Source organism: Artibeus jamaicensis, unplaced genomic scaffold (genome assembly GCF_021234435.1).
Source record: "Artibeus jamaicensis isolate MK-2021 breed Jamaican fruit bat unplaced genomic scaffold, CSHL_Jam_final contig_519, whole genome shotgun sequence".
Classification (NCBI taxonomy): domain Eukaryota; kingdom Metazoa; phylum Chordata; class Mammalia; order Chiroptera; family Phyllostomidae; genus Artibeus; species Artibeus jamaicensis.
Genome location: NW_026521871.1, coordinates 31,198,833 through 31,211,816, shown reverse-complemented (window position 1 = coordinate 31,211,816; position 12,984 = coordinate 31,198,833). Strand labels below are relative to the sequence as shown.

The 12,984-nt window shown below is 41.3% G+C and overlaps 1 protein-coding gene across 1 annotated transcript in view; it reads left to right on the top strand.

Moving 5' to 3' along the window:
• COL6A5 (collagen type VI alpha 5 chain) overlaps positions 1-12,984 on the top strand; it is a 117,033-nt gene that overhangs the window by 96,833 nt on the left and 7,216 nt on the right. The window contains exons 38-40 of the mRNA XM_037143925.2: positions 6,285-6,974; positions 8,883-8,979; positions 9,719-9,942. Of these exons, the coding sequence (XP_036999820.2) occupies positions 6,285-6,974; positions 8,883-8,979; positions 9,719-9,942 (1,011 nt within the window). The remainder of the gene's footprint in view (positions 1-6,284; positions 6,975-8,882; positions 8,980-9,718; positions 9,943-12,984) is intronic.

Here is a 12,984-nt window from a genome sequence, read left to right as displayed (position 1 = left end):
ATCCATGGAACACCAGCCGAATGTCCTGCTCTCGCATCACCAGTGCACATTGAGAAGAGGTCAGCAATGGAAGTGCGGTCATGTCTAAGCTTTGATGACATGTGCCAAGAACTGTCTAAGAAGTCTCAACCCTCTCGATGATCTTTGGGAATAAACTGAGTTTCCTGTTCATTGTAAACTGTGGCCTGAAGTTGTCCCATTTACTTTTGTTGGGAATTTATTATATTGGGGGTTTGGGGGAAAGAGGGGTGGGCCTTAAGATTTTTGCTCTGTGTTTCTACTTCAGGGACGCCTCTCTGTTTGCTAATTTAAAAATAAGACATTGAGCCCTGGCTGGTGTAGCTCAGTGGCTTGAGCACGGGCCTACGAAGCAAAGGGTCGCTGGTTCGATTCCCAGTCAGGGCACATGCCTGGGTTGCAGGCCAGGTGCCCAGTAGGGGGCACAGGAGAGGCAACCACACATTGATGTTTCTCTCCCACTCTTTCTCCTTCCCTTCCCCTCTCTCTAAAAATAAATAAATAAAAGTATTTTTTTAAAAAGACATTGATAGGAATATAACCTAAAGTTTTTAATGGAAGTGACATTTTGTCATCTCATGCTTATATTTTTCTACCTTACTTCATAAAGCATGGAATTACCTCTGGGAGAAGTGGGCCTAGAAATCAGTGCCTTTGCCGTGTTTGCCCTCGAGCCTCTGGAAGTGTTGACTCCTCAGTACAGTGAGCATTGGTCACCTGGTTTTATTTGTAACAGCTGGGGTCATGTGGTCATTCCAGGATTGTTACATATTTACCATGTACAGGTTATATGATGCAGTTCTAATTTAATAGCAAAAGCTGTTTCCATTCCGCAAAGGGCTGTTAAAATCAGAGGAATCAGGAAAATCAGATTTATTTGGGCTTCTGCTTCTGCCCGAATTACCTTGTGGCAAGATAAATGCCAGATAATTTTTTATTGCTGGACTATTGCTATAGTTTATTTAGAAACTACTAAAAGTGTGGCATACCCTAAAAAACTGTTACAGAGATATAGTTCAATTCAGACTCCAAAAAAGGCGTCACTACTGAGTCTCCTCCCCTCCCGAACACTGCTGGGCCTTCCGTCTTCCCCTCCAACCCCTGTGCTCTTGCCGGGCCACTCACATTTTATTGCATATCTCATTATTAAATCAAAACTTATAGCTAAGTTTTATCATCCTAATAGTCCTTTATTGTTTGGGTTAGATTCTTTTTGGTTTGTTGTTGCTCATTAATGCAACTTATTTATGGATGAGCCTGTCTAGAAAAAGTCCAACCATTGTTAATATAATAAGAACGATTTGCACAACATCAATATAATCTGATAGCCAAGGAGAGTGGACTGGAATGTGCATGTGTGAACAGTGATTACTTCACTGTACTAGTCAGTGGCGGTGGTAGATGCCATTGAGTGAGCATGTGTGCTGTGTGGCCATCACATTCAAAATGACTGAGTGAGTAGAGCAACAAATCTGCATCAGATTTTGCATTAGGCTTCAATATTCCTCCATGGAAACTATTTGGATGAATCAGAAGGCTGCAGCTATTGACAACTGGTGACTGGCAGCTTCAGCACAACAATGTGCCCCCTCATGCATCATGTCTCCTACAGAGTTGTTTGGTGAAACATCAAATCACCCAGGTGACTCAGACCACCATAACCCAGATTTGGCATCTTCAACTTCTGGCTTTTCCCAAAACTAAAATCACCTTTGAAAGGAAAGAGATTCCAGACCATCAGTCAGATTCAGGAAAATATGATGGGACAGCTGATGGCAATCGGAAGAACTGCGTGAGGTCCCAAGGTGCCTACTTTGAAGAGAACTGAAGTGTCATTGTCCTATGTACAATGTTTGTTGTATCTTGTATCTTCTTCAATAAATGTCTCTATTTTTCATATTACATGGCTGGATACCTTCAGGACAGACCTCGTATTTATGTATGTATTTATTTATTTTACCTTATGACCCTCTTCTCTCATTCTTCCACTCCCAGTCCCCACCTCTGGCAACCACCATTGTATTCTCTATATCTGTGAGCTTGTTTGATTTTTTTTTTAAACTTAGATTCCACATACAAGGAAGATCATACAGTATTTGTTCTCTGACTTATTTCCCTTAGCATAATGCCCACAAGGTCCACCCATGTTGTTGCAAATGGCAAGAATGCATTTTTTATGGCTAAACATGGATGTTAACTGTTTCCGTATCTTGGCTATTGTGAATAATGTTACAAAAAATGTGGGGATGCAAATGGTTTTTTGAGTTAGTGTTTCTGGCTTCTCTGAATAAATACCCAGAAGTGGAATTGCTGTATCATATGTTTCTATTTTTAACTTTTTGAGGATTTTATTACACTGTTATTATAGTTTTGATTATCTTCCTTGAAGGGTTTACATGCGGACAAAACTAATATGAACAGAGAGTTCAAGGTATGTGGACTATTTGCATTCAAATCCACACTGCAGTTGCTTCTGTGTGTCTCATGCAATCATTTGTTGCAATTAATAAAGCCCTGTTCTACACTATTCAAGACATTTAATCATGTGGACCACTTCTACTGGGTGAAAGTTGGATACTTGAAGTAGTAAGTTGGTGATAGTAGCAATGGTGATGCTGGTGGATGGTAGTGGTGATACTGTTGGTCTGGTCACTGGATCGGTGAGGACAATGGTGGTGAAGGTGTTTGCTGCCACTGCTGGTGGCGGTGGGGCGGCAGGTGGTAGAGATGTTGGTAGCAATGATGTTGGTGTTGGAGACAGAGGTAGAGTTGTGAGGGTGGGTGGCAATGGTGGTCATGATAAAGGTCATGGGGGGGAGGTGATTGTGGTGGTGATAGTGTAACAATGGGGATGGGAGAGTGGGACGGTAGTGGCAGTGGTGGTAGAGGTGACAGTGGCGGCCCTTGCTGAGTGCGTATAATGTGAAAGGGCTCTACTAAGCATTCACATGGACTTTCCCGTGATTATTCCAATATCTTTTATGCAGGAAATATGTGTTTGACTCCTATTCTGAGTTAACCCATAAGTTAGCCTCTTAGGGGAGGTTAGAGAAGGTTTTTGTTTGTTGCTTGGGTGGTTGGTTGGTTTTGAAAGAATCAGGGGCCCTGTCCTCAAGGAGATTGTATTCTGACAGGAGTATATTTTGTATGTACAAAAAAAGCATCTAATACAAGTTAGAAAGTAATCAGTTCAATAAAAAGTACTGATGGAATGCTTCGGGGGCCAGTATTTATTTCATGCTGTCCAATTCTCAAAGCATTGCCGACTCTGTCTTGTTTGCTGATCGAACAGTGTAGGAGGGATCATTGTAACCACAGGAGCTGCTGCTTATTGAGTGCAACTGTGTGTCAGGTACACCGACAGGCACTTCATTACACAATTTCATTTCATCTTTACCCCCAAACCTATTATTATTATTATTACTACATTTTATATTTTACAGGTGAGGACACCGATGCAAAAGTTAAGAACCACAAGCAAAGCCACGTAGCTTGTAGTGGGCAGAGCCAGGATTCAAACCCACACACAAATACTAACTTTTAACTATATGCCATATTCCGTGGTGATGGCTTTGGCAGCATTTACAAATGAGGACATGTTTTCAATTGCCAAATTTGAGAATAGTTTGGGAGAGTTACTTTAAAATGATTCTGGCAGTACAATTTATTTTTATTTTATTTCATTTCATTTTTTTAAAAATCCTTGCTTATAAACTCATTCAGAGGCCAAAGCACAGAATAACACCATAAAACCAAAGTTCAAATCCAGGTGTTGGGTAGAAATAACCCCCAGCATGCACCACTCTTCCTCTGTACACTGGTGCCTCCTGCAGACTGCTGCTTCAGAGTGTGAAGTACACACTCTGAAAGGTGAGCATGTGGCAAGGTGAGTCTTACAGACTTCAGTGCCATGTGGAAAAGTCTAGATCAAGAAAGACATTCAAGTTTTGAGGGACAAGGATAAAAATCTATTTTACAATAGTTACTCCTACTTTTTCTGGCAAATGGGGGAAAGAGGACCCCATACAATAAAACAAGAGTCTAAATGTGTCTTTATTTCCCTTTGGCCTAAAATCAATGACATGCTGTCAGATACACACTCCCGTGCCTGCCTACCTTGCTGGCTGGCCTTAGAGCTTGACTGGTGACCTCACCAGACGGGAGAACAGGCCTGGGATGGCAGTGTTAAGTGGAGAGCTGTGAAGGTTATCGCCCACCCCCTGCAGTTATGCATAAACACAACAGAATGGGCTTCCTCGTTTCTGAGAGCGTGTGCGTGCTTGTACCTGTGCATGGAAGTTCTGTTCCGCTAATACCAGTTGTCTTTGTATATTTTCTTATGGAAATTCGGATTTTCAAAATATAGTATCACAGGCAGGATTTTCAGATGTCTGAGACTCATTGGAAGTACTTGGGATGCTCTAGGTACTGTGCAAACTTTATTTAATTCCCTAAAAGACATTATACGGTTGCGGTATATTACTACTATTTTTTAGGTAACAAAACAGGTAAGGAGCAGACTTTGGGTGACAGAGCCAACAAATAGCAGACAGGACTCAAACACTCTGTAGGTTCTGCTAATAACCATTGCTCTATAATCCCTACAGAAGAAAAATTACAAATTTAATTCATATAAACGGTCTACTTTTGGAAGAAAACTTCCTCTAGTGGTTTCAATCAGAAGTAACAGCAACTGACCAAGATACTCATTCTCCAAACAAGATTCCAGAGTCTTTGGTGAGGTGGTTAATGTGCCCCTTTTTGTATCTGTTCTACCCTCATATATGATGACAAATTCTTCTGAAGGTGTTCATATCCTATCTCTTCCACCAAGTGGTCATTTCTTAGCCAGGTCATTTACCCTCTCCAAGCCTCAGTTTGTTCATCTGTAAAATAGGAATGATGATAATTCCACCCTCATAGTGCTGCATGGAAGATTAGATGACAGAAGACATGCGTAGAGCTGAGCATAAGACCTGAAGTGAACTGAATGCCCAATGAAATACTCAGAACATGGAAAAGTGAAAAAGAAAGCATCATCAACCTCATGAGATGTCTTATTATAAAGATCAACTTGAAAAATATCTACTCATGTGGAAAGAAACATGCATATAATATAGCCTCAGTTGTACATGTGGCTTACCTAGGGCGACCACATGGATAATCTTGGCCTATGGACTAATTCCAAGGCAGATTGGAATTTGCATATCCTGAGGTTTCCCACAAATGCCATGAAAGGCAGCATAGCTACTTAACAGCATACTTAATCCCAATCCAAATGGTTTAGGTCCTGTAGACTCTATCTTCTCCCTAAATTCCCTTTCCACCCTGATTCTCCCTAAAGATAGTAGAGTGCCCTTGGCATTGTGGCTTCAATCTGGGCCAAAGTTAGGCTAATCTCTTGGGGTGCTTCCCTGGAAATTCAGCTGGAAATTCCTCATTTCTTCCAAGCCTTGTCAATAATAAAGGGAGCCAGCCCTTTCTCCTCTGCCATTCTGAGGAAATTCTTCCATAAGCTTGAAGACAGGAATTTGGCTCAGTGACATTTCCAGAAAATACACAGCAGGGCTGTGTACATTTTATCCACACTTCTGCCAGTTTTTTTGAAGGAAATATTTTTGAAGGCCCAGTCTCCTCAAATAAAGTGAATTTAGACTCAAAGTAAAATAATCACACCCAATGTTTCACTAGATTTTAGAGTTTTCAAGAAATAAACACCTACAGGTAGCTTCTTGGATTCTCATGCTAATCCTATAAGTAGGTAGAGAACCTATATTTAGATATTTTGTGGGTGAAATACACCTCTTTAGAAAATAGTTATGTTGGGTCCTTTGGAAAAGAATTAAGATGTTTCTCATATATAAAGAGAAAACTGGGGGAAAAACAATATTTCTGGTATGGGCATGCATGAAGAAGTATGTCACTAAATGGTAAGTCAACCCTCTCTAATAGGACACTTATGAAATACCCTTTCTTGTGTTTTAACAAAGTGTGTGGATCAGCCTTTGACAAAGATCTGGTGTGGGGTAGCAAATTTTTTTTTCACGTAACAACGCCTGTGAAATGGTAACGACTCTCCATGCACTGTATGAAGACGTAATTGGAGAGTGAATCTGGGAACATGTACTGAAATTGATTGGTGATGTCTGCCATGGGTGTGGGAGTGAAGCATGGCAACCGCATACTGTGTATTTATCTTCCTTGGCTAGGAGTTCTGAGTTTATTCTTTTACTAAAAGAACAGTGATTTGGGTTACTCTGTTGCAGGACATGAAAACCATGGCAGAAAAGAAGAACTAAATCCTGCCAACAAACCTGGAGATGCCTCTCTTCAAGACTATTACATGGATGTAGCTTTCCTCATTGACTCTTCCCAAAGAGTAGGAAATGATGACTTTAGGGAAGTGAAAGCTTTCATAACCTCAGTGCTTGATTACTTTCACATTGCCCCAGATCCACTGACTTCCACCTTAGGAGACAGAGTGGCGATCCTGACCTACTCTCCCCCAGGCTACACTCCCAACACTGAAGAATGCCCTGTTTACCTGGAATTTGATTTGCTTACTTATAACACTATATACCAAATGAAACATCATCTCCAAGACTCTCTTCAGCATCTCAATGGAAATGTTTTTATTGGCCATGCCCTGCAGTGGACAATTGACAATGTCTTTGCAGGAACCCCCAATCTACGGAAAAACAAAGTTATTTTTGTCATATCTGCTGGAGAAACTGACCCCCTAGATAAGGAAGTCTTAAGGAATGCATCTCTGAGAGCCAAATGTCAGGGCTACTCCATATTTGTGTTTTCATTTGGTCCTGTACACAATGACAAGGAATTAGAAGAATTAGCCAGCCACCCACTGGATCATCACTTAGTCCAGCTTGGTCGAGCCCACAAGCCGGACTTGAACTATATCATCAAGTTTGTCAAGCCATTTGTCTATTCGATCAGACGTAAGTCATAAAACTTTTACTCTTCTGATTTTTTTTACATTTTATTTATCTATCTGTTTATTTTTATTGAACTTATTAGGGTGTCATTATTTCATAAAATTATATAGGTTTCAGGTGTAAATTCTATAATAAATACATCATCAGTATATTGTATTGTGTGTCCGCCACCCCAAGTCAAGTTCCTTCCATCACCACTGATCCGCAGTTCACCCTCCTCTCCTCCTTCCCTCTACTGTTGTCTGCCTCTGAGGTTTGTTTCTCCTTTTGCTTAATCTCTTCACCTTCTTTCACCTAGCCTCCAACCCCCACTCCTCTGACAGCTGTCAGTTTGTTTTCTATATCTGTGAGTCTGTTTATATTTTGTTGTTAACTTATTCTGTTCATTAGATTTCACATATTAGTGAAATCATATGGTATTTCTCTTTCTCTGACTGGTTTATTTCACTTAGCATAATACTCTCCAGGTCCATCCTTGCTCCATGCTGTCGCGAAAGGTAAGATTTCTCTCTTTTTTATGGCTAAGTAGTATCCCTTTGTGTAAATGTACAACAGGTTTTTTTTATCCACTCATCCACTGACCGGCACTTGGGCTGCTTCCTTCAATTGCTTTTGTAATACACTTAATGTCTCTATGTACACTCTACCATATGGCATAGTAACAGGATCTTCACTTCCATCAAGTGTGGTAGAGTCTGAGATCTGAGTAAGAAGCTGTAAAAAAACCACAGAAAAAAATCTCAGCCTTATTGACCTTGAACTTTGCTGGTACATTATCAAGATATTTGTCAGAAAAGCCCTATTTGGATAAAAAGTGTCTTTTAAACCTAACCTATGAGTGTCTACTATATACAATGTTCTTTCAATGGATTTTATCCTTAGTACAGCCCTCAAAGAACAGTATCGTTTTCCAACTTTGAAAACTAAGGTTCAGAGACATTGAATAAATTGCTCAAAAGCTGACAATTAATAGTTGGCAAATTCTAGATGGAACTCCATGCATTCTGACCCAAGATTTGTGCTCTTGTTCACTAAACTATACTTCGGTTCCTAAACCCTTAACAAGAGATACTGCTGTAATAAATAATATTCCACTAGCACCACCTTCCACCTACTCCAAGGACTTTAATCTTACCTTGTCATTATGAATTACTTCTGGTTCTGACTTGAATTCTTATAAGCCGTGGGCACAAATCTCTTCTAGAGCCTCTGCCCCACACAGCAGGCTTGGGCACAGCCAGGCAGGAGAGTTAAGGGTGTCTTCACAGTAAGGCTTCAAGAGTGGCTGCCCCAGCCTCTGTCCATGTGTTATCATTTTAGACTTGTGCATAGGACAGTAGCATACCTAAGAACTTGCAGCAGCAAGCAAGTGCTGGCCGGTGCTGGGGATTAGGAGTGGGTTGGAGGCATTGTACGGTTGTCTGTAGCTCCTGCAAGTTTATGAGGGACTCTCAGGACTGCAGATTTTCTAGCACTCAGAAAGTCCTAGGAATCTTGGCATTCATGATTTATATTTACCAGCAGGCTTATCATTGGCAAAATATGGTGCCTCCTTCCAACCCTAAGATAAATAGGCCAGGCAATTTCAATAGCTTATGATGTTTTCTAGAAAGATCCTCCTTTTGTAGGGAGAGAAACAGATGACTGAAGAGCTTAGGAGCTGTCCTTGAATTGTACCACAAGCCTGTGACACACAGAGCCTGAGAATGTTTGACTCAATCACCGCTGTACCTCATTGACTTTGCCAATGAGGTATTGCCATGTCAGAGAGTGCCCACTTTGCTGAGTCCTTAATAAAATGAATTTGCCCTTGAAAACACGTCCAATCGCAGGGAGAGATGAACTGACCTTGGGTAATGCCCAGAACATGGAAGAGTAAGATTTAGATTGACCAGCCCACTCTCTTTCCAGGTGCCATCAATAACTACCCTCCTGCAGATCTGAGACCCAAGTGTGTGAACGTCACCTCTCCCAACCCAGAGGCCGCAGGCACAGGAAACACTGTCTTGTGAGTTGACAAATTCACAGTTTGGGTAACACTGCAGCTGGAAACAGCCCTACAGAAAGTAATTTGAAATGAAGGGCATTTGGTTTTCAGGATGCAAGAAGTCTGGTTGTGGGTTGTGCACATGTGCGCATGCGTGTGCAGTTAGTGCTCCTGCTTCGCGATGACAGCACAGATCTGACAGCACAGAAATCACATCTGACCCACGTCAGCAAGAACCGTGTTTCCATTTCTTTTGCTTTTACAAAAAAGAAGAGGCCCTTAAAATATCTTACTAGTAACCGGATATTACCAATGTAGGTTACTAGGGTTGGGTTTTACCAAACAAAAATGATCATATCCAAGGATTGGTGTGACAGCCTTAGAGCTGCAGGAGAACATGAAAAAGGCAAAGTCACAAAAGGTACAAAAACATTTGCCGTTTGATGAACAGAACCCCTGTGAAGACTGGCAGGAGTCTTTTAAGTTTGATTTCATGAAGTAAAACCCTAAGTGCTCAATAGAAATCCAGTGATAGCATAATATTGGCTTGGAGTCCTCAGTCACTGACACAAATGTCTAATTTTCCTTCAGAATATTAAAAAAATTACCCCATTGCCAAATTTCATCCACAAACTGCATTTGATCCATCCCAATCACATGTGTAAAATTGGTTCCTGTTGTGTTATCTGGCTGTATTGACATTAAATCTTGCAAGGGACTTGGCTAATGTATTTTTCATCTCTTTTCCCTGTTGCTTCAGCCTTATTCCTGAGGTGTATGAAATAGAGGCAGAGAGCGGTGAGCCGTCTGGTGAGTTTGGTTCCCAGGAGCAGCACCTCTTTGTATTAGGGAGCAATCACAGTAGCGGTTCTGGGATGGCTGCTGATTGGATTCAGAAGTTGTACATGCTCTTGTCAACGGGGGAACTGATGGTGAAAGACGAGGAAGAGGCACATTCTGAAGAAATTACAGCTCCAGAAAATGGTAAATAGTGAGATTTGAAAAAGGTAACCTTGAATACAATAGAACTGAACACCCTGAAGTATCTTTTTTGTGTGTTTGGATTTTTCCCTGGTGAAGGCGCGCAAAGGGGAACTCACAGACAGGTAGAGATGGTGGGATAAAGGGGCTTATTACCCAGGGCTACAAGGGGTCTCCTGAAATAAGAGGGCAAAGGAAGTAAAATTTCAGAAAGGCAAAAAGGGAGTCAGTGGTGCTGACAAAATTAGAACTCGAAGAGGTATAAATGTTTGGTGGGGGGTCAGGGGTCAGGAAATGGAGACGTAAAAGGAGCAAGATCAAGGACCGCGGGTGCTGAAGGAGGAGGAGACCTTCTGCCAGATGGATGCAGAGAAAGACTACGCAATGAGCCTCCAGCATTTGAACACTCAGGGTCTGCCTTCTACCCTAGCAACCAGGGCTTCCCTGGTCAGACATGCAGGCCCCTAGCTGACCCCCAACCTCAGTGGCATCTGGAGAGAACAAGGCTGCTATGGTTCTGAGATCTCTGTGGTGGCTGAGGGCATGAAGAAATGGTTATGGACCTACAGCTAAACAGAAATTGGAAATGGAGAACAGGAAGCTCCAGTAGGCTCTAGGGTAGCCACCTTTAGTCTTAAAATAGGGTAAGCCCACACTGCCTAGGTCTCCCCTGGATTAATTACAAAGAAAAATTCTGGACAAAACACAAAATGCAACTATTATACCTGAGGCCTCTGCAAAGTACACCAAAGCAAGTACATTGTGAGGGGGTTTGAGTTTCCCACTTTTCTTTTTTCTTTTGGAGTTTTGTGCAGATGGCAGGCCCCAGCAAAACTCATCACTGACCCCTTATCTCCGGGCAAAAGAACTAGGAACAGGGGCCCCTGTTTGTCTAAGACAGTGAAAGAAATTCCCAATTTTCCTCCTTTTCTCTCATGGTGTTGCACTGAAGGTGGGCAGTTTGGAGCCGAGTGAAAGACCAGGCAGAGAAACTGTCCTTCTGGCCAGAGGAACCAGGAAGAGAGGCCCTGTCGGTCAGCATGTGGGAGGAACCTCAGAGAGAAGGGAACATGAGAAGGGGACCCTCTAATTCTAATTACGGGAACTCTGGGAGTCCTGCACTCTCTCCTAAGTTGTACGTGGGTGGGAAAGACCCGAAACAGGATAGCAAAGGCTTCGGATGGTGAATCGAGATTGAAACACTGGCCCTAGAAGTGAGTCAGCACCTGAATTCTGAACCTATGTGGTTGATTTCCTGCTTAAACTTTTTTTTTATATTCTATAGAGAATTATAACAGGACTTAGAGCAGGGAAGTCAAACTCATTTTCACCAGGGGCTACATCAGCCTCACAGTTGCCTTCAAAGGGCCGAATGCAGAACTCCTTGACCCTAGTTAAGGGGTAGTTACATTTACACAGTCCCAAAATCACATTCGGCCCTTTGAAGGCAACCATGAGGCTGACGTGGCCCCTGTGAAGATGAGTTTGACACCCCTGACTTAGAATCTATACAACATAATATTCAAAATGTTCAGGATAAAATCCAAAAGTACGCAGCTTACAGTGAAGCAGGAGATGTGAACTATTTTCAAAGGAAAAGACAACAGATGCCAACCTCAAGCTGACTCAGAAGTTGCAATTATCCAAGATATTAAAGCAGCTATATAACTATCCTCCATGAGATAAAAATAAAGAACTTGACTTGAACGAGAGATAGACGTCCTCAGAAGAGAAATAGAGATAATGGTAAAGAATCAAAAGGAAATTTTAGAAGTAAGAAAATACAATATCTGAAATTAAAAAATTCACTGGATGGGTTCAATAGCAGAGTGAAGATGTCAGAGGAAAGTCATGAACTTAAAAATCGACTAATTATATAATCTGAAGCGAGAAGAGTTCTTTGAAAAATGAACAGAGCCTTAGGAACTTGTGGAACAATACCAAAAGGTCTAACATATGTTTCATTTGCATTCTAGAAAGAAAGTAGAAAGTTAAATTCATTCAGAAAAAAAAATATTTAAGGAAATACCAAACACCACATTGGTAAAAGATGTAACAACTTCCCAGATTTTAAAACTTAACACATCATAAACTGCTAAAATCAAAAGATAAAGAAAAATATTGAAGCATTGGAGAAAGACTACATGTACAAAAGAAGGGAACAAATACTCAAGTGACTATTGATTTATTATTTGAAATCATGGAGGCTAGAAGACAGATATAGATATAGATATAGATATAGATAGATATTTTAGTGCTTAAAGAAAAGAATGATGAACACAGGGTTTTATATCCAGTGAAAATAGCCCTCTGGAATAAAGGCAAATGAAGGAATTCTCAGCTAAAGGAGTATTAAGAGAATGTGTTTCCAACAGACATATTCTAAAGAATTATAATGGACAATCAGGGAATTGGATTAAGGGGGGTTAAATGACTGGGGACTGGAAGGGTAAGAAAACTGAGGAAGGCACTCAAATGAGACATGAAGTAGGGGATTGGAAGGGAGGCTGATGGAGTAAGAAAAAGCATCAGGCACCAGATACAGCTTACCTGTGTACAGAGTGGTACTGTTTGTAAGTAATTTCACACACATGAGCACATTAGGTTCCCACCAAAACCCTGTGTCGGGGACAGGAACTGATATACTTCATATGCAGATGGAGAAACTGAAGCTCAAAGAGGTTTAGTGCCTTACTGGGACTTCCTACACCTGTAGGAAGGAATCGGGGTAGATCAGAGACAGAGCAGCTGAGTATAAGAGTGGATGTCTTAGTGAGCTCAGGCTGCTGTAACAAATGCTATAGACGGGGTGGTTTAAACAGTAGTAACTTATTTTCTCACAGTTCTGAATGATGGAATGTCCAAGATCGGGGCACCAGTCAATTTGATTCCTGGTGTGGCTCTCTTCCTGGCTTGCAGACAGCCACCTTCTTGCTGTGTCCTTCATGGTGAAGAATCTTGATGTTTCTTCCCTTTTTTTTTTTTATAACGGCACCACCTTAATTAGGTCAGGGCTCCATCCTTATGACCTAATTTAACCTTAGT